At 48.3% G+C, this 20713-nt stretch overlaps 2 protein-coding genes across 3 annotated transcripts; one reads left to right on the top strand and one right to left on the bottom strand.

Moving 5' to 3' along the window:
- Positions 1-2099: 2099 nt before the first annotated feature.
- On the top strand, positions 2100-15482 carry mat2b (methionine adenosyltransferase 2 non-catalytic beta subunit methionine). Of its 2 annotated transcripts, none has more exons than XM_075487234.1 (7): positions 2100-2285; positions 2930-3124; positions 6857-6971; positions 8134-8286; positions 9222-9418; positions 12881-12994; positions 13560-15482. In XM_075487234.1, the coding sequence occupies exons 1-7, from the start codon at positions 2256-2258 to the stop codon at positions 13731-13733; spliced, it is 978 nt and encodes a 325-aa protein (XP_075343349.1). In that variant the 5' UTR covers positions 2100-2255; the 3' UTR covers positions 13734-15482. The 2 variants fall into 2 exon arrangements, with proteins under 2 accessions (XP_075343349.1, XP_075343348.1); XM_075487233.1 differs by lacking the exon at positions 2100-2285 and adding an exon at positions 2305-2708.
- A 2500-nt stretch (positions 15483-17982) lies between these two features.
- LOC142401858 (GTPase IMAP family member 9-like) lies at positions 17983-20319 on the bottom strand. The gene is made up of 2 exons (XM_075487320.1): positions 20191-20319; positions 17983-18768 (listed from the first exon to the last, which is right to left on the bottom strand). Exons 1-2 carry the CDS (start codon positions 20317-20319, stop codon positions 17983-17985), a joined length of 915 nt encoding a protein of 304 aa, XP_075343435.1.
- Between the last annotated feature and the right edge of the window lie 394 nt (positions 20320-20713).

Here is a 20713-nt window from a genome sequence, read left to right as displayed (position 1 = left end):
GGACGACGGCGTCGGCTCGTACCTGGCGGCGTGTTCGGCTGCTCTGTGCTGCTGCTGCCTGTGGGACCTGCTCCATCGCTAAAGGCCCGAGGCCAGCGTCATCCTCACCGCGTCGCCGCCTCCTGGTCGCCTGATGGAAACCAATCCCAACCAAATGTTCCGGTAAACTAAGTCCAGACGGGACAGTGGGCAGATCTGGACTACAAACATGGAGGATGATGAAGACCGACAGGAAAAGCCCGTTTTGCCTCTTTGTGCTCGTTTCTTTGTCCCCTCAAACTTTAGGGGCCCCAGCTTTGTGCCTGATGGGTCCTTCATTAACTTCCTAATCCTTGTGTTCACCTTCTTTATAACCTTCCTCCCGCTCTGTGGACCCTGATCGTCCCATTTGTTTGAAAGACGACAGCAAAATAAAAACAGTAATAAAGCTATATTTCTGTGTATTTATTTATTTTGTGAGAATTTATCATCACTGAGCTGATTTTCTGTAAACATGTTTATTTATTCATGAACAAACAACAGCTGATGTTTACATTATGAGATGCAACGTTTCTGAAGTTAATATTTACAGAATCATTACGAATTATTAACAACTAAGAGTGTAGAACAATCTGACTGAATCTGTTGGTTTCATTAACAAGGAAACTTTTCCTTAATTAGCATCGTATGAATTAGACTAATATGGATTCATTGGATTTTGTTGGACTATGATCGGACTGAAAGGGTAAAAGCTGAAGTGCCTTCAGATATTTGCTGATGTCGAGTCACTTATTGAACAAATCAGTTTAATTATCCTGAACGAGTTTAACAGCTTGTGGAAATATGTTTACTGCTTTAGGTTCAGTAAAGAGACCAGGAGAGTTCATCCTGTTGATGATCCAGCTTCAGCTTTAGCTGTCGGACAGATGCTCATAAAGCTGCTGTACCTGATGATACATCACTGATAATAGTGGGAAGGACTCCATCAATCTTCTCTCTGATAGAAACAGTTTTATTAATAAAGAAGCTCATGAAATCATCACTGCTGAGAGTTAAAGGAATAACTGGCTCAGCAGAGCTCGGACTCTTAGTCAGACTGGCTACAGTGCTGAAAAGAAACCTGGGATTGTTCTTATTCTCTTCTATCAATGATGAATAATAAGCAGTTCTAGCTTTACGAAGGGCTTTCTTATACATTGTTAAACTATCTTTCCAGACTAACTGAGACTCTTCTAAATTAGAGGAACGCCACTGTCTCTCCAGTTTTCTTGTAGTCTGCTTTAATTAAATTAAATAAATTTTTATTTATATAGCGCCAAATACAACAAATGTCATCTCAAGGCACTAAGATAATAAAGTCCAATTCAAGCCAATTGGAATTCAATTAATTGATATAATCAATTAATGCTTTAATTTTTTTATTAAAGCATTAATAAATTTAATTACTTAATTAATTAATTTAAAGCACGCAGCTGTGAATTATACCAAGGAGCCAGCCTCTTCTGACTGATTACCTTCCTTTTCTGAGGGGCAACATTGTCCAGTGCTGTACGCATTGAAACTATAGTGCTGTCAAGATTCAAGATTCAAAGGTTTATTTTCATATGTGCAGTTAGAAACGCGTTTCCTTGTACAATGAAATTATTTGCTTTGCTGCCTGCACTGGATATCCAAATATAATAAAAAAGATAAGATAAAATACGCATGCAACAACAATATTATAACAGGATTCTTAAATAAAATAGAAATAAAAATATAGAAATATAGCCATCAGAAAACATCGGAAACATCAGAATGGTGGTAATTATTTTATTTCTTTCTCTGTATATTCTTTTAATCATTTTAATTATTGCATTTCTTTCTCTTTATATTCTTTTAACCATTTTAATTATTTTATTTCTTTCTCTTTATATTATTTTAATCATTTTAATTATTTTATTTCTTTCTCTTTATATTCTTTTATGTATTTTTAACGCTTCTTCCACTCTCTGCTGCAATGCTTTTATTTTATGTGAAGCACTTTGAATTGTTTTCTACATGAAATAAATAAATAAATTTGATTTGATTTAAAAAGTCCCCTCCGGGTCCTGCAGGGGGCGGTGTTTAACCTGTCAGGGAGCTTCCAGCGGCAAAGAAGCCTAAAAGAAGACGCAGCAGCTTAGCTACCGAGGTTTCCACTGCGGTCCTGGTTCTGCCCTGGTTCTGCCCTGGTTCTGCCCTGGTTCTTCCCTGGTTCTGCCCTGGTTCTGTGCTGTTTTGGACGGGTTCCGGATCAGATGCCGGGCTTTGAGTTCTCAGCTCCGAAGGTAAAGCGACGCTTCGGTTTTTTCAGCAGATGTTGTGTTTAAAACGGGTCTCAGATCACTTCGTGTCCGTTTCTGTGCCTTTAAATCTGACCTCAGGGCCGTTTCCTTTAACCACGAAGCTTTAAAAACTTTCATTTCAACACAAAGTTTTTAAAAACTTTCAGTTCCGGTTTGAGTTTGTTGTTTGGAGGCTGGTAGTCAGATGCTAACAGTTAGCATCGGGTCAGGCTGCTTTACGGCAAACAGCTGATCTGACCGGAAGCAGGAAGCAGGAAGTGAAGGCAGAACGCAGCAGAACTGATTTAAGGAGCTCCGTCAGAAACGAACATCACGAACATTAAAGACGAAAGAAGGACGGAGATGAGCCGCGCAGGCGCAGAGCTGAGGATCCTGTTTAGTCCCGGGCGCGTGCAGCTGGTGCAGGTAAAGGTGCAATCCGGCTAAAAAACCAGGAAGTGGGCAGTTTGTCTCTGTCAGTGTTTATATTATATATCAGCTCACTGATAGGCTGCTGGGAGCACGTGACACACACTGAGTGATGATGTCACATGCAGCTGACCTGATGATTATGATGATGATGTTATTGATTATAATCATCGTCACACAGAATCTGATCATTGGTTATTGATCTGTTCGTCCTCCAGGAGGAGGTTCTGGTTCAGGGTCCCAAGGTCCTGGTTACCGGGGCAACGGGGCTTCTGGGTCGGGCGGTCTGCAGAGAGTTCCAGACCGGAGGCTGGGTGGTCGTTGGTACCGGGTACCGGAGAGCCCGGCCGCGCTTCCTGCGCTGTGACTTGACCGACGAAGACGCCATCAGGAGGCTGCTGCAGGAGAACAAGGTACTGATGGGGAGCAGGGTACTGAAGGAGAGCAGGGTACAGATGGGGAACAGGGTACTGAAGGAGAGCAGGGTACTGAAGGAGAGCAGGGTACTGATGGGGAACAGGGTACAGATGGGGAGCAGGGTACAGATGGGGAGCAGGGTACTGATGGGGAGCAGGGTACCGATGGGGAACAGGGTACAGATGGGGAGCAGGGTACCGATGGGGAGCAGGGTACCAATGGGGAGCAGGGTACCGATGGGGAGCAGGGTACCGATGGGGAGCAGGGTACTGAAGGAGAGCAGGGTACAGATGGGGAGCAGGGTACTGAAGGAGAACAGGGTACTGAAGGAGAACAGGGTACTGAAGGAGAGCAGGGTACTGATGGGGAGCAGGGTACCGATGGGGAACAGGAAACCGATGGGGAGCAGGGTACCGATGGGGAGCAGGGTACCGATGGGGAGCAGGGTACCGATGGGGAGCAGGGTACCGATGGGGAACAGGAAACCGATGGGGAGCAGGAAACCAATGGGGAGCAGGGTACCGATGGGGAGCAGGGTACCGATGGGGAACAGGAAACCGATGGGGAGCAGGGTACCGATGGGGAGCAGGGTACCGATGGGGAGCAGGGTACTGATGGGGAGCAGGGTACCGATGGGGAGCAGGGTACCGATGGGGAGCAGGGTACAGATGGGGAGCAGGGTACCGATGGGGAACAGGAAACCGATGGGGAGCAGGAAACCGATGGGGAGCAGGGTACCGATGGGGAGCAGGGTACCGATGGGGAACAGGAAACCGATGGGGAGCAGGGTACCGATGGGGAGCAGGGTACCGATGGGGAGCAGGGTACTGATGGGGAGCAGGGTACCGATGGGGAGCAGGGTACCGATGGGGAGCAGGGTACCGATGGGGAGCAGGGTACCGATGGGGAGCAGGGTACCGATGGGGAACAGGAAACCGATGGGGAGCAGGGTACCGATGGGGAGCAGGGTACAGATGGGGAGCAGGGTACAGATGGGGAGCAGGGTACAGATGGGGAGCAGGGTACCGATGGGGAACAGGAAACCGATGGGGAGCAGGGTACCGATGGGGAGCAGGGTACCGATGGGGAGCAGGGTACAGATGGGGAGCAGGGTACAGATGGGGAGCAGGGTACCGATGGGGAGCAGGGTACTGAAGGAGAGCAGGGTACCGATGGGGAGCAGGGTACCGATGGGGAGCAGGGTACCGATGGGGAGCAGGGTACCGATGGGGAACAGGAAACCGATGGGGAGCAGGGTACCGATGGGGAACAGGAAACCGATGGGGAGCAGGGTACCGATGGGGAGCAGGGTACAGATGGGGAGCAGGGTACCGATGGGGAGCAGGGTACCGATGGGGAGCAGGGTACCGATGGGGAACAGGAAACCGATGGGGAGCAGGGTACCGATGGGGAGCAGGGTACCGATGGGGAGCAGGGTACCGATGGGGAGCAGGGTACCGATGGGGAGCAGGGTACAGATGGGGAGCAGGGTACCGATGGGGAGCAGGGTACTGAAGGAGAGCAGGGTACCGATGGGGAGCAGGGTACCGATGGGGAGCAGGGTACCGATGGGGAGCAGGGTACCGATGGGGAACAGGAAACCGATGGGGAGCAGGGTACCGATGGGGAACAGGAAACCGATGGGGAGCAGGGTACCGATGGGGAGCAGGGTACAGATGGGGAGCAGGGTACCGATGGGGAGCAGGGTACCGATGGGGAACAGGAAACCGATGGGGAGCAGGGTACCGATGGGGAACAGGAAACCGATGGGGAGCAGGGTACCGATGGGGAGCAGGGTACCGATGGGGAGCAGGGTACAGATGGGGAGCAGGGTACCGATGGGGAGCAGGGTACCGATGGGGAACAGGAAACCGATGGGGAGCAGGGTACCGATGGGGAGCAGGGTACCGATGGGGAGCAGGGTACCGATGGGGAGCAGGGTACCGATGGGGAGCAGGGTACAGATGGGGAGCAGGGTACCGATGGGGAGCAGGGTACCGATGGGGAGCAGGGTACCGATGGGGAGCAGGGTACCGATGGGGAGCAGGGTACCGATGGGGAGCAGGAAACCGATGGGGAGCAGGGTACAGATGGGGAGCAGGGTACCGATGGGGAACAGGAAACCGATGGGGAGCAGGGTACCGATGGGGAGCAGGGTACCGATGGGGAGCAGGGTACCGACGGGGAGCAGGGTACAGACGAGGAGCAGGGTACCGATGGGGAACAGGAAACCGATGGGGAGCAGGGTACCGATGGGGAGCAGGGTACCGAAGGAGAGCAGGGTACCGATGGGGAGCAGGGTACCGATGGGGAGCAGGGTACAGATGGGGAGCAGGGTACTGAAGGAGAGCAGGGTACAGATGGGGAGCAGGGTACTGAAGGAGAACAGGGTACTGAAGGAGAGCAGGGTACTGAAGGAGAGCAGGGTACTGAAGGAGAGAAGGGTACAGATGGGGAGCAGGGTACTGAAGGAGAACAGGGTACTGAAGGAGAGCAGGGTACTGATGGGGAGCAGGGTACAGATGGGGAGCAGGGTACTGAAGGAGAACAGGGTACTGAAGGAGAGCAGGGTACTGAAGGAGAACAGGGTACTGAAGGAGAGCAGGGTACTGAAGGAGAGCAGGGTACAGATGGGGAGCAGGGTACTGAAGGAGAACAGGGTACTGAAGGAGAGCAGGGTACTGATGGGGAGCAGGGTACCGATGGGGAACAGGAAACCGATGGGGAGCAGGGTACCGATGGGGAGCAGGGTACCGATGGCGAGCAGGGTACAGATGGGGAGCAGGGTACCGATGGGGAGCAGGGTACCGATGGGGAACAGGAAACCGATGGGGAGCAGGGTACCGATGGGGAGCAGGGTACAGATGGGGAGCAGGGTACCGATGGGGAGCAGGGTACCGATGGGGAGCAGGGTACCGACGGGGAGCAGGGTACAGATGAGGAGCAGGGTACAGATGAGGAGCAGGGTACCGATGGAGAGCAGGGTACCGATGGGGAGCAGGGTACCGATGGGGAGCAGGGTACAGACGAGGAGCAGGGTACCGATGGGGAGCAGGGTACTGATGGGGAGCAGGGTACCGATGGGGAGCAGGGTACCGATGGGGAGCAGGGTACAGACGAGGAGCAGGGTACTGATGAGGAGCAGGGTACAGACGGGGAGCAGGGTACCAAACAGCAGGAACCCGAGTATCATAAATCCAAATATGTAGACGTCTTCCGCGTCCTCGACAGCCAGCATCGCTAAACACACGGTGCGCCACTTCCCCCAGGCGTCCTCCGTGTATCCAGCGAAGAATGTCCCGTCGGGGCATGAGGCTTGTCCTTTCCCCATCTTCGCGGTTGAGAAAATTTGATCAATAGCTTTGAGACCCCAGCTGACCAAATCCATCTTATTTGACTTCGTCTGATATGTAAAAAGATGCTCAAAAAGACACAGACACAGACAGGCTGAGCAGGGCAAAAAAAGGGAGGGAGGAGCAGAGAGAAATGTGACCTCTTACACCGAGAGCCAAGACAGAATGTGCATTGCAGCAGGGAGTGTAAGAAGCATTAAAATACATAAAAGAATACAAAGAGAAACAAATAAAATTATTAAAATGATTAAAAACAAGCAACAGTCCAGATAAATTCAAAGATATCGTGCAGATTTCATGCATAGACACATTAGAAAAGAAATGTTTTTAACCTGGATTTAAAAATGTCTCCGTTTGGCTGTTGTGTGTCCACAGCCTGACGTGATCATCCACTGTGCAGCAGAGAGGCGCCCAGATGTTGTGGACACATGCACCGAAGCAACAATCAATCTGAATGTGCAGGCCAGCAGCACGCTGGCAAAGGAGGCCGGTGGGTGATCCACAAAGTCATTACGGGAAACATTCCTCCCTGTTGTTCTTCAGCTGAGGGTGTTGTTGGTGTAACTGATCAAAGCTTCATCGGTGTCCAGTGTACGGTTGCAAAGGGGCGGGAAATTTCCAGTAAATTTACGGAAAGTTTCCGGTAAATTTCCATGGGAAGTTAAGTTTGGGAATTTTGGATATATTCCATATTGGAAACTTTCCATGGGAATAATGGGGAATTATGTGCACTAATGGGGAATTTAGGAGAACTAACTGGGAACATATTATATCCAAGCATAAATATAAACAGAACTCATAAGAAAACATCCATACAAAATGTCTTCAACAGATATTTCAACAGATTTATTTGTAAGTAGAGTAGAACACGTTCTAATTACTCGTGTCATGGATGAACAAAAACGGGAGTGTTGGGTTCAGTATTACCCATCCCCTAACCCCACTCATTCAAAAATCCCCCCCCCCCTCCCATATCCAAAAATATCCCCAAAGTCCCATTCAAAATGCCATCCATCCATCATCTTCCGCTGGTCCGGGGATCGGGTCGCGGAAGGCGTGTCGGTAGGATTGAAGAGGCCCTCGAAGTATTCCCCCCACCGACTCACGACGTCCCTAGTTGAAGTCGGCAGAGCCCCGCCCTCACCATACACGGTGTTGACGGTGCACCGCCCCCCCCCCCCCCCCCCCCCTCCAAAACGTCCCATTAAACATGTAATCCTCTGCATTTCTGCTCAGTCAATAGACTCCAAACATACTTCACTTTGTTAAGTCCACAGGCTGAAATGTGTGCCTTCAATAGTCTTTGTGCTTCAGGCTACAAAATTTAGATTATGCTAAAATATACTTTCCTCAACTATAATTAAGTTCCCTAGAAGAGCCAACCTTCAATTTAGAAAATTCCCAGTTTATTCCCATAATTTCCCGTTAATTCCCTTAAATTCCCATGCAAAGTTTCCGTCTTTGAAAATTCCGGGAATTTTGCCACCCTAGTCCAGTGACACCTTTTGTGTTGGTTTGTCTCTGCCTGACTGGATTAAGACTAAATCTGCTGAAGCTGAACTGTCCAAAGCAGACTTTAGTCTTCATATTAACGTCATATTAATCCTACTGCATGGATTGGGTGTAAACATGTGCTCCATGTTCCTCTGCAGCTGTGGTTGGAGCTCTGCTCCTCTACATCAGCACCGACTACGTATTCGATGGCAGGAATCCTCCGTACGGAGAAGACGACAGTCCCAACCCTCTCAACATGTACGGACGGAGCAAACTGGAAGGAGAACGAGAGGTCCAGAGACACTGTCCAGGTACCTGCCGCCTCACCCAGTAATATGTAATGTTCCCCCCTCACCCAGTAATATGTAATGTTCCCCCCTCACCCAGTAATATGTAATGTTCCCCCCTCACCCAGTAATATGTAATGTTCCCCCCCTCACCCAGTAATATGTAATGTTCCCCCCCTCACCCAGTAATATGTAATGTTCCCCCCTCACCCAGTAATATGTAATGTTCCCCCCTCACCCAGTAATATGTAATGTTCCCCCCCCCCTCACCCAGTAAAATGTAATGTTCCCTGCATAGTGCTGATACATGGTCAGGGTGCCCAGGTGTATGTACACACAGGAAGGTACAGTTAGCATCCTGTAGGCACAGTTAGCATCATGCAGGTATAGTTAGCATCCTGTAGGCACAGTTAATTCAATTTTTCAATTCAATTCAATTCATTTTTATTTATATAGCGCCAAATACAACAAATGTCATCTCAAGGCACTTAGTTAGCATCCTGTAGGCACAGTTAGCATCATGCAGGTATAGTTAGCATCCTGTAGGCACAGTTAGCATCCTGAAGGCACAGTTGGCATCCTGTAGGCACAGTTAGCATCCTGTAGGCACAGTTAGAATCCTGTAGGCACAGTTAGCATCCTGTAGGCACAGTTAGCATCCTGTAGGCACAGTTAGCATCCTGAAGGCACAGTTGGCATCCTGTAGGCACAGTTAGCATCATGCAGGTATGTTTATTAACTCTGCGGGTACAGTTAGCATCATGTATGCACAGTTAGCATCATGTATGCACAGTTAGCATCATGCAGGTATGTTTAGCAACTCAGCGGGTACAGTTAGCATCATGTAGGCACAGTTAGCATCAGAACTGAAAGTACTGATCAGTTCCATCTACCTCCTCAGGTGCGTACTTATTGGTTCTTCCTCCTCAGGTGCGTACTGATTGGTTCTCTCTCCTCAGGTGCTCTCATCCTGCGGGTGCCGGTTCTCTTCGGGGAGGTGGAGTCTGTGACGGAGAGCGCTGTGACTTCACTTTGGCTCAAAGTTCAGGAGGCGACAGAAGAAAGCTGCACGCTGGACCACCTGTACCAGAGGTTCCCCACCGACACCCGGAGTGTTGCTGCTGTCTGCAGGAAGCTGGCTGAGAGGGCCCGACAGGTGAGGGCCACAGGCAGGTGGGGGCCCACAGACAGGTGAGGGCCCGGCAGGTGAGGGCCACAGGCAGGTGAGGGCCACAGGCAGGTGGGGGCCCACAGACAGGTGAGGGCCACAGGCAGGTGGGGGCCCACAGACAGGTGAGGGCCACAGGCAGGTGAGGGCCCACAGGCAGGTGAGGGCCCGGCAGGTGAGGGCCACAGGCAGGTGAGGGCCACAGGCAGGTGGGGGCCCACAGACAGGTGAGGGCCACAGGCAGGTGGGGGCCCACAGACAGGTGAGGGCCACAGACAGGTGAGGGCCACAGGCAGGTGAGGGCCACAGGCAGGTGGGGGCCCACAGACAGGTGAGGGCCACAGGCAGGTGAGGGCCACAGGCAGGTGGGGGCCCACAGGCAGGTGGGGGCCCACAGACAGGTGGGGGCCCACAGACAGGTGAGGGCCACAGACAGGTGAGGGCCACAGGCAGGTGAGGGCCAGACAGGTGAGGGCCCGGCAGGTGAGGCCCACAGACAGGTGAGGGCCCGGCAGGTGAGGGCCACAGACAGGTGAGGGCCCGGCAGGTGAGGGCCACAGACAGGTGAGGGCCACAGACAGGTAGGGCCCACAGACAGGTGAGGGCCACAGACAGGTGAGGGCCAGGCAGGTGAGGAACCACAGACAATTGAGGGCCACAGACAGGTAGGGCCCACAGACAGGTGAGGGCCCACAGACAAGTGAGGGCCACAGACAGACCCGTCTCACCTGCCTGTCTCACCTGTGTGTCTCACCTGTGTGTCTCACCTGTGTGTCTCACCTGTCTCACTTGTGTGTCTCACCTGTGTGTCTCACCTGTCTCACCTGTGTGTCTCACCTGTGTGTCTCACCTGTGTCTCACCTGTGTCTCACCTGTGTGTCTCACCTGTGTGTCTCACCTGTGTCTCACCTGTGTGTCTCACGTGTGTCTCACCTGTCTCACTTGTGTGTCTCACCTGTGTCTCACCTGTGTCTCACCTGTGTGTCTCACCTGTGTGTCTCACCTGTGTCTCACCTGTGTGTCTCACCTGTGTGTCTCACCTGTGTCTCACCTGTGTCTCACTTGTGTGTCTCACCTGTGTGTCTCACCTGTGTCTCACCTGTGTGTCTCACCCGTGTGTCTCACCCGTGTGTCTCACTTGTGTGTCTCACCTGTGTCTCACGTGTGTCTCACCTGTGTGTCTCACCTGTTTCTCACCTGTGTGTCTCACCCGTGTCTCACCCGTGTGTCTCACCCGTGTGTCTCACCTGTGTGTCTCACCTGTGTCTCACCTGCCTGTCTCACCTGTGTCTCACCTGTGTGTCTCACCTGTGTCTCACCTGTGTCTCACCTGTGTCTCACCTGTGTCTCACCTGTGTGTCTCACCTGTGTCTCACCTGTGTCTCACCTGTTTCTCACCTGTGTGTCTCACCTGTGTGTCTCACCTGTTTCTCACGTGTGTCTCACCTGTGTGTCTCACCTGTGTCTCACCTGTGTGTCTCACCTGTGTGTCTCACCTGTTTCTCACCTGTTTCTCACCTGTGTCTCACCTGTGTCTCACCTGTTTCTCACCTGTGTCTCACCTGTGTGTCTCACCTGTGTCTCACCTGTGTGTCTCACCTGTGTGTCTCACCTGTGTCTCACCTGTGTCTCACCTGTGTGTCTCACCTGTGTGTCTCACCTGTGTCTCACCTGTTTCTCACCTGTGTCTCACCTGTTTCTCACCTGTGTGTCTCACCTGTGTGTCACCTGTGTCTCACCTGTGTCTCACCTGTGTCTCACCTGTTTCTCACCTGTGTGTCTCACCTGTGTGTCTCACCTGTGTCTCACCTGTTTCTCACCTGTGTGTCTCACCTGTTTCTCACCTGTGTGTCTCACCTGTGTGTCACCTGTGTCTCACCTGTCTCACCTGTGTGTCTCACCTGTCTCACCTGTGTCTCACCTGTGTCTCACCTGTCTCACCTGTGTCTCACCTGTGTGTCTCACCTGTGTGTCACCTGTGTCACACCTGTTTCTCACCTGTGTGTCTCACCTGTGTCTCACCTGTGTGTCTCACCTGTGTCTCACCTGTGTGTCTCACCTGTGTCTCACCTGTGTGTCTCACCTGTGTGTCTCACCTGTGTGTCACCTGTGTCTCACCTGTGTCTCACCTGTGTCTCACCTGTGTGTCTCACCTGTGTGTCTCACCTGTGTTTCTCACCTGTGTGTCTCACCTGTGTGTCTCACCTGTTTCTCACGTGTGTCTCACCTGTGTCTCACCTGTGTGTCTCACCTGTGTCTCACCTGTGTGTCTCACCTGTGTGTCTCACCTGTGTGTCTCACCTGTTTCTCACCTGTGTGTCTCACCTGTGTGTCTCACCTGTGTGTCACCTGTGTCTCACCTGTGTCTCACCTGTGTGTCTCACCTGTGTGTCTCACCTGTGTATCTCACCTGTGTGTCACCTGTGTCTCACCTGTGTCTCACCTGTGTGTCTCACCTGTTTCTCACCTGTGTGTCTCACCTGTGTGTCTCACCTGTTTCTCACCTGTGTGTCTCACCTGTGTGTCACCTGTGTTTCACCTGTGTCTCACCTGTGTGTCTCACCTGTGTGTCTCACCTGTGTGTCTCACCTGTTTCTCACCTGTGTGTCTCACCTGTTTCTCACCTGTGTGTCTCACCTGTTTCTCACCTGTGTGTGTCACCTGTGTGTCTCACCTGTGTCTCACCTGTGTGTCTCACCTGTGTCTCACCTGTGTGTCTCACCTGTTTCTCACCTGTGTGTCTCACCTGTTTCTCACCTGTGTGTCTCACCTGTGTGTCTCACCTGTGTGTCTCACCTGTTTCTCACCTGTGTGTCTCACCTGTGTGTCTCACCTGTGTGTCACCTGTGTCTCACCTGTGTCTCACCTGTGTGTCTCACCTGTGTGTCTCACCTGTGTATCTCACCTGTGTGTCACCTGTGTCTCACCTGTGTCTCACCTGTGTGTCTCACCTGTTTCTCACCTGTGTGTCTCACCTGTGTGTCTCACCTGTTTCTCACCTGTGTGTCTCACCTGTGTGTCACCTGTGTTTCACCTGTGTCTCACCTGTGTGTCTCACCTGTGTGTCTCACCTGTGTGTCTCACCTGTTTCTCACCTGTGTGTCTCACCTGTTTCTCACCTGTGTGTCTCACCTGTTTCTCACCTGTGTGTCTCACCTGTTTCTCACCTGTGTGTGTCACCTGTGTGTCTCACCTGTGTGTCTCACCTGTGTCTCACCTGTGTGTCTCACCTGTGTCTCACCTGTGTGTCTCACCTGTTTCTCACCTGTGTGTCTCACCTGTGTCTCACCTGTGTGTCTCACCTGTTTCTCACCTGTGTCTCACCTGTGTCTCACCTGTGTGTCTCACCTGTGTGTCTCACCTGTGTGTCTCACCTGTGTGTCTCACCTGTGTCTCACCTGTTTCTCACCTGTGTGTCTCACCTGTGTGTCTCACCTGTCTCCCCTTTAGGACCCGTCCATCAGAGGAATCTTCCACTTTTCAGCCAAAGAGCAGATGACCAAGTATCAGATGGCCGTCTCCATGGCGCAGGCCTTCAACCTGCCGTCCAACCACCTGCTCCCTGTAAGTGTCCTACAGGAAGTTCCTCTGGAAACACCTGGAAACATCTGGAAACATCTGGAAACATCTGAACCTTAAATCAGAGATAATTTATCATGAGTCAAGAAAAATAAATCCAGTGTAAATGTTATCGTTTCTGAGAGTTGTGAAGCACATGTTCAACTAAGGTGGACCTGCAGTTCTGTTCAAAGTCCTGATCCAGCCCCAGTTTATTTCAACACGTTTCCATGGTAACAGCTGCAGAGAGTCACTGAAACATGTTCCAACATGAACATAAACCCAGAATCTGAGGCAGAACCAGAGTTAGTTCAGTTCTGAGCAGCTTTAAAGTGAATATCTGCAGATGTTTCCATGGTAACAGCTGCAGAGATTCACTGAAACATGTTCCAACATGAACATAAACCCAGAATCTGAGGCAGAACCAGAGTTAGTTCAGTTCTGAGCAGCTTTAAAGTGAATATCTGCAGATGTTTCCATGGTAACAGCTGCAGAGATTCACTGAAACATGTTCGTATAGTTCTGATGCAGACGTGGTCCTGATGCCCTCTGACTGCTTGTGTTCCTGCAGCTCATGGAGGTCCCTGCAGGATCGGCCCCTCGCCCCATCAACAGTCAGTTAAACTGTTCCCGCCTGGAGCTGCTGAACCTGAGCGTCGAGCCGCCGCCGTTCATCTCCGCCATCAGCGACTGCCTGTGGCCGTTCTCCCCCGACAAGCGCTGGAAGCAGACGGTGTTCCACTGAGGCCGAGAGGTGGAAGCAGACGGTGTTCCACTGAGGCCGAGAGGTGGAAGCAGACGGTGTTCCACTGAGGCCGAGAGGTGGAAGCAGACGGTGTTCCACTGAGGCCGAGAGGTGCAACACTCACAGTTAAAGCTGAAGCTGCTCTGTAGGATTTAAAGCGTTTTTCCCCAACATGTCACAGCTGGAGTCTGTCACTTCATGTTTGGAGCATTGCTCTTCACTCTTCTTTAGTTTCAGGTGTGTTCACACACTTTAGATGAGGTCAGGGGTCAGGGGTTAGGGTTACCCTGACCCCTGACCCCTGACCCCTGGTGGGAATCATCATCAGGACTGAAAGTCACAATCCAAAACACATGAAAACCTATAGAAATGAATAAGTTTAGATGATAATAAATGTTACTAAAGTAAATAATCTACTAATTTATGCTGAAATAATTGAAAAGTATATTAAATAAATACATTTTCTGCTTTAATTTTAAACTACATTCATTTAAGCTTGTGTTATAATTTATCTATTATTTATTTATTATTTTGATTGGAATTAATTTTGTTATTCCTCTTATTTATTTCTGAATTATTTTCCCTTGCATCGTATCGATCTACTTCCTCAGAATGATTTATTGTTATTTTATTTCTTATTTTTAATAGATTTTATTTATATTTCATCACGAGATGATCAGAATCCGATCGATTTGTCCTATCAGAGCAACTCTTTGTTCAAACTTTATAACCAACTGCTAAATTTGAACCAATCAGTGACTAACAGCCCAATAATCAACCAATGGGTGAGCAGCTGAGTCCGCCCCCTCATTTGCATACGAGGCAGAACATAAATGTAAAAACATCATGAATAAAATCATTTAGAATAAATAAATACATCATTTTAAAGAAATAAATAGAATTTAAGAGGAAATAATTCAGAAATACAAGAATAACAAATAAACAAGTTAAATTAATTCCAATTTAAATGAGATTTAAACAAAGTAAATAAAACGTTAACACAAACTTAAAGCAGAAAAATGTATTTAGTTTCCACTCTTCAGTTATTTCAGCATTAATGACTTTCTATATTTCAGGACCATCTATTATCTGGATATATTTATATTTATTTTGGCTGCTTACTGTCTCAGTTCCTCTGAGATTAGCTGCTTCTCATTATTTATCCAGAACATCAGTCCATCGAACCCAAAGGTTTCATTAGATGTGTGACGTGTCAGACTGTGCACGTGTATTCACATGCACATCAGTTTGTCTGAAGCTTTGTTTCTGTTCCTCCTGTTATTTTACCTTCCAGAGGAGCTGCTTAACGGCCCAGGTTTATGTTTCATTCACTTGTTTCATTGATTTAAAATGTGCAAAACAAAAATCAGACGCCTAAAATGTGGAAAATGTTTTTATTTTTGTGTTTGGAAATTTAAAAACCAAACCAAAGAAGAGACTCTGAGCATGGGTGCCCAAACCTCTGCCTGCAGGAAACCTTTCAGCCCTGAGTTCTGGCTGAAGGCTGATCGAGTTCAAAGCTGCGTTCACATGTTGGTGGAACCGGAGTCACACAGTTGTGAACAAACTGATCCAAACTAAAGTCTTTAGTTTCTGTTATTAGACTCTAAGTGAAGTTAGCTTGAACACGTGTTGGTGGGTGAGGATCCGGATCATCAGGTTAGAAATGTTTCCTGTAAAAAACAAACATGTGATGGAAGGTTTGTTCATGTTCATGTCAGCTGAACAATAAAGATCTGGAGCTCTGAATCTGACCTGAGTTTCTGTCTGTAAATAGCATGAAAGATTCAGGTGGGGGTGTCTAAGGCTGCGTTCCAAACCGCCCACTACTCCTACTAACTTTAACTTTTTTTAAGTTCCTGGATGCATACTAGATTCTCCTAAATGTTGGGTATGCATCATGAGGTTACTACTCATACTCAAACTACCCAAGATGCAACGTAACGTGACGTCGCCGATCGACATTTCCTGTCAAAATGGCAGTTTCAAGCTAGCTACAACGAGGGTAGGTTCACTTCCTGTTTTCAAAACAAAAGCACCAATTGTATGGTAATGGCTTTCCCTATGATAAAAGGCAACGGGTATTTTATTTTGTGAAAATAACAGGAAGTGCGTTAGCTCACTGCGGCTAGCTTTAGTAGCGCCGAATTCGTGGGAACAAAATTGTAAACAGCCGGTATTTTGTCAGGTTTTCAACACGTTGGGGATCTAAACGACTACTTTCTCACCTGAAAATGTTTCAAATGTTGCTAAAGTTTACAGAGTTTAGAGCTTAAGAGAAATCAGCTTCAGGCCGGCTGATTTCGGCTCGGGCAGGAGCCAAATGCATTGTGGGTAAACGCTCTGAATACTGTCTGATCGATGAGTATGTAGTATGTGGTTTCGAACACAGGCTAAGTCTTTTCTTCTTCATCATTCTATTGTCTTCTGTCTCGTTTCTCTGGCTCATGGACGCATGGTTTACTCTTTCTGCTCTCTCTCTGTTTCAAAGGGAAGAATCCAAAGTAGATAAGCGGATGTTGGATCGCGGGTTCCGTGGTTTGACTCGTGGTGGCGGGGCATGACGTAGGCTTACGCTACTCTTTCAGCCAATGATATGCCTGAAACTGTGGTGACGTCTGCCTGGGTGTCTGTAAGGCGATCTGTTCTAACTATAGAGATTTTTGGATAATGATGTTTCTTTCGTCTCATAAAACATTTGTCTCGACAATTTGGCTCCAGAATCACTCAGGGAATTTATAAAGAGACCAAACAGCAGCAACCACAACTGTACAATCCCTGAGTGCAGAACATGGTTTGGACAGTCGGTCTTTTCTTACAAAAGCTGTAAACTCTGGAACTCACTGCCCACAGATATTAAGTCCATCAGTGAGTTTAAATTGTTCACCTTTAAACTTAAATTTTGGCTTAAAACAAACCAAAACTGTACTCACTTGTAAAATGTGAGCGTGAATGAATGAGATGAAAGTCAGAACTGCACTGTTGTATTTATAGATTAATGTTCTTATGTAAATTAATGTCTATTTTAGGTCTTGTGTCGGCATAGAAAAGCCTCACCAGGGGCGGGAGCTGTAAATTACTCTGTATGCGTCACATCAGCTACAAGCTTTGATTTGTTACTATGTCTGATTGTATTGTCCCTGTCAAATAAACGAAATAAATAAATAAAATAAAAATTCTGAAAACATTACAACTTGTTAATATATGCAGATTAAAGATATAACATAGACTTATGATATAAAGACATCAAACAACACATAACATGACATAGACGATGATTATGAGTCTCAAAATTCAGATGAATATCTGTAAAGTTGTGGCATGAATAGCGAACCAAACAATGTTGTTTTCCTGTGTTAACAATGGAGATACCGAACAATAACAAATAGATACCGAAGGGACATCGTTTAATAGTTGTATTACTGCATATAACTGTCCAGTTTACTGACTGTGTGGATTTAACGATTCAACCCTACAGACCACTAGGGGGCAGTGCGGGTCAGTCACTTTCCAACAGGATCATTTCTGCGTCACACTTTGAGTCACAATCATGGAAATTGTCTCTAAATGCATCTTGTGATTTCGCTGAGATCCTGAAAGAACTTGTACAAAGTTATCAAACACATTTAATAAAGTTTTAAGATTCGGCTGAAAGTGGATCTGAGTAAAGTCATTTCAGTTTTATTTAGGCATCTGGTTCTCCTATCTGGGGGGAAAGAGGGTAAAATGTCAACTTGGGTTTATTGCTGCTGCCCAGGATGGTGTACAATAAAGGACTCGATGCAGCTTCTCATTTGGTGGTTTTATATTTATTAATATGAAGGAACAATCAGAGTTTACATAAAGAAACGTTCAAAGTTTATCACAAAGACTACAGACTGCTGTTTTTCTATTCTTTTGTAGGAAAGTTAGGCTCATTGGGTCATATATATTTCATCTGTATAAAACCATATTTATCATCATATATATCATCTGTATAAAACCATATTTATCATCATATACATCATTATCTAATGTCTTTCTTCCAACTGCTCAGAAGATTTCTGCTGATATATCTGACAGCAGCACAAAAGTAAATCAGGTCATTATTTCCCACGTTCTGCAGGTGAATAATCTGTAATTATCTGAGGAAAACAACACGTGAGGACAGAGAAAGCAGAATAAATACACTGTTATTCAGATTATATTCCTTTTATGGAAGCGTGGCGTCGCTGAGCTAATGCTAATGCTAATGCTAAAGCTTGGATAATCACTGGATGCTGCATTGCTTCTTCTTCTCCGCCCCACTTATAGCTCCATATAAAGCCCCCACGGCTGCCCCCAGCGCTGCCCCCACGGCTGCCCCCACCGGACCCCCCAGGAACCCTGCCACCGCCCCCACGGCTGCCCCCCGCCGCACGGCCCGGCTGAAGGAGTTCTCCTTCTCGGCCCGTCTCCTGGCCTCCCTGAAGCCCATGTCGGGGTGTTTCCTCTGCAGCCGCTCTGTTTCCTCCCTGGTGGCCTGCTCGTTCTCCTCGAACATCTCGCTGCTGTAGCAGCCTCCTCCGTTCCTCTGGACCATGGTGTTGATCTTCTTCAGCAGCTCTCCGACCTGAGCGGGGTCCTCCTTTCTGTTGTCGAAGACGTGATATCCTCCCCCGCACTGACGGACGAAGTCGCTGAGAGACGGATTTTCTCGGATTAGTTCGTCTATGGTGCGTTCCTCCGCCTGCAGATCGTCTCCGTGAGTGAACAGAGCCATGGTGAAGCTTCTGGCTTCTTCCCCAAACAGTTCCTGGATCATTTTCACCGTTTCTTGTTCCTCTTTGGTGAACCTTCCCGGCTGGAGCACCACCAGGAACACATGAGGGCCCGGGGAGGTGTAGGACACGCACTGAGCGATCTCCCTCACCACGTCTGCTTGGGTCTTACTGGTGTCGAACAGACCCGGGGTGTCCACCACGGCCACAGTCTGCCCGCCAAACTCCGACGTCTCCTTCTGACACTCTGACGTCAGCGAAGACGTCGACAGCTTGGACAGAAAAACTATCTGTTGGAGAATTTCACAAAGATTTCACTTTGTTTAGAAACTGAAAACTCTAAATCTGTCATAGCCTCTGACATCAAGTCCAACAGTGTTATAACAGGATAATAACAGGATATTAACAATATCAATAACAGGGTTACTAACAAGATAATTAACAGGGTTATTAACAGTATTAATAACATTATTAATAAGAGGGTTATAACAGGATAATAACAGTATTATTAACAGTATTAATAACAGGATAATAACAGGGTTATTAACAAGATAATTAACAGGATTAATAACAGTATTAATAACAGTGTTATAACAGGATAATAACAGGATAATAACAGGATTTGATGCGTTTCATTAGGAAACCTCAGAAAACAAAGGGCTGGATGCTGACGATGATTCCTGCTGAAAACACTTTGAGGAAGAACTATCTGGAAACTAAATACTGAACAGGGTGATGGGTGAATGAGTGCAGCTGGTGAAGTGAATGAATCTAATGACCTGAACATGGGGACTGAGGACAAAACAATGGCAAAACTAAAACATGGCAACACTTAAGAACTAAACATGAAGTAAGACTAAGACATGAAATAACCTAAAACATTATAAAAACCCCCCCATGAGCTGTCACCTTACCGTGGTGGGGGGGTTTGCGGGCCCCAATGAGTCTGGGAGCTTTGTTGCCCATGGCTTTAAGCCCCTGGTAGGGTCACCCAAGGCAAACAGATCCTAGATTAGGTTAGGTTAGGTTAGGTTAGGTTTCTTTATTAGTCTCCACAAGGGAGAAATTTGTCTCGGAGACAGGGAGGTTACAGCACCATAAAACACATAGAGGACAACACCAACAGACAACCATAAAATTGTAAAGTACAGGCTCAGAAACATTGAATTTCCTAACCCACTGCCCCTGTCCCATCCAGTCCATACCCCCCCCCCCCCATCGTCATTCGTCATTTCTCCATTCCATCACCACCTACAGTACAAACACTAATTGCAGAGGTCCCTTTTTGTCCCAATCAATCCCAGTTTATTCAGTATCTTAATAGACTGAGGTATAAAAGAATGTTTGTAGCGATTGTGTTTACACAGAGGGAGTCTAAACCTCCTCCCAGAGTTTAAAAGAATATATTCCCCATTTAGTACATGGTCACCATCTGATGCAATGACATTCGCCTGACTGATAGTGGCCTGCTCAAAGAGCTCCTGTGGGTTAAGGGGGGACATCACCCCCATAATCCTGCCTGCTGTTTTAATGAGGCTTGAGATTTCTGCCCTGTGTTTTACCGTGAGATTGCCAAACCAGCAGGTAATCCCATAACGGAGAACAGACTCTATCGTGGCTCTGTAGAAGATTAACATGATGTTTTTACATACTCCAAAGACTCTAAGTCTGCGCAGAAAATGTAGACGCTGGTGTATTCTGGCACAGACATTGGTCACCTGGGTACGCCAGCTGAGATCGCTGTCTATGTGCACCCCCAGGTACTTAAAAGTGTTCACCTGATCAATAGCCTGGCCATGTACAGCCACTGTGCCCTGGCCTCGGAGGGATTTAGGATCGAACACCATCTCTACTGTTTTTTTTGTGTTAATATGTAAAAAGTGTGAATCGCACCAATTAACAAACGTATCTATTGCTGTTTGGTGAATGTTCAAATCATCATGTTTAGTAAGCAGGCTAAGAATAACAGTGTCATCTGAGAATTTGACAATGATGAGGGACAAGACAAAGAACAGCTCATAAAACCCCCCATGATGATAAATACTATTGGGCAACTGTTTCCTTTGCCCGGACGCGGGTCCCCAGGGCCTCCCCCTGGAGCCAGGCCCAGGGGTGGGGCCAGGCCCAGGAGTGGAGACAGGCCCAAGGGTGGGGCCAGGCCCAGGGGTGGGGCCAGGCCCAGGGGTGGGGCCAGGCCCAGGGGTGGAGCCAGGCCCAGGGGTGGGGCCAGGCCCAGGGGTG

This window comes from Odontesthes bonariensis, chromosome 16, assembly GCF_027942865.1.
Source record: "Odontesthes bonariensis isolate fOdoBon6 chromosome 16, fOdoBon6.hap1, whole genome shotgun sequence".
Lineage (NCBI taxonomy): Eukaryota > Metazoa > Chordata > Actinopteri > Atheriniformes > Atherinopsidae > Odontesthes > Odontesthes bonariensis.
The sequence above is the reverse complement of the archived record's forward strand: the minus strand, read 5'-3'. Positions and strand labels throughout refer to the sequence as shown.

Excerpts from the sequence above, each read along its gene's own strand:
- mat2b (XM_075487233.1), top strand. The coding sequence starts at position 2,646 with ATGAGCCGCGCAGGCGCAGAGCTGAGGATCCTGTTTAGTCCCGGGCGC. Across the intron at positions 3,125-6,856 it reads GGCTGCTGCAGGAGAACAAG|CCTGACGTGATCATCCACTG; the intron begins GTACTGATGGGG and ends GTGTGTCCACAG. Across the intron at positions 12,995-13,559 it reads CGTCCAACCACCTGCTCCCT|CTCATGGAGGTCCCTGCAGG; the intron begins GTAAGTGTCCTA and ends GTGTTCCTGCAG.
- LOC142401858 (XM_075487320.1), bottom strand. The coding sequence starts at position 20,319 with ATGGTGTTCGATCCTAAATCCCTCCGAGGCCAGGGCACAGTGGCTGTA. Across the intron at positions 18,769-20,190 it reads ATCTCAGCTGGCGTACCCAG|CAACAGATAGTTTTTCTGTC; the intron begins GTGACCAATGTC and ends TGTGAAATTCTC.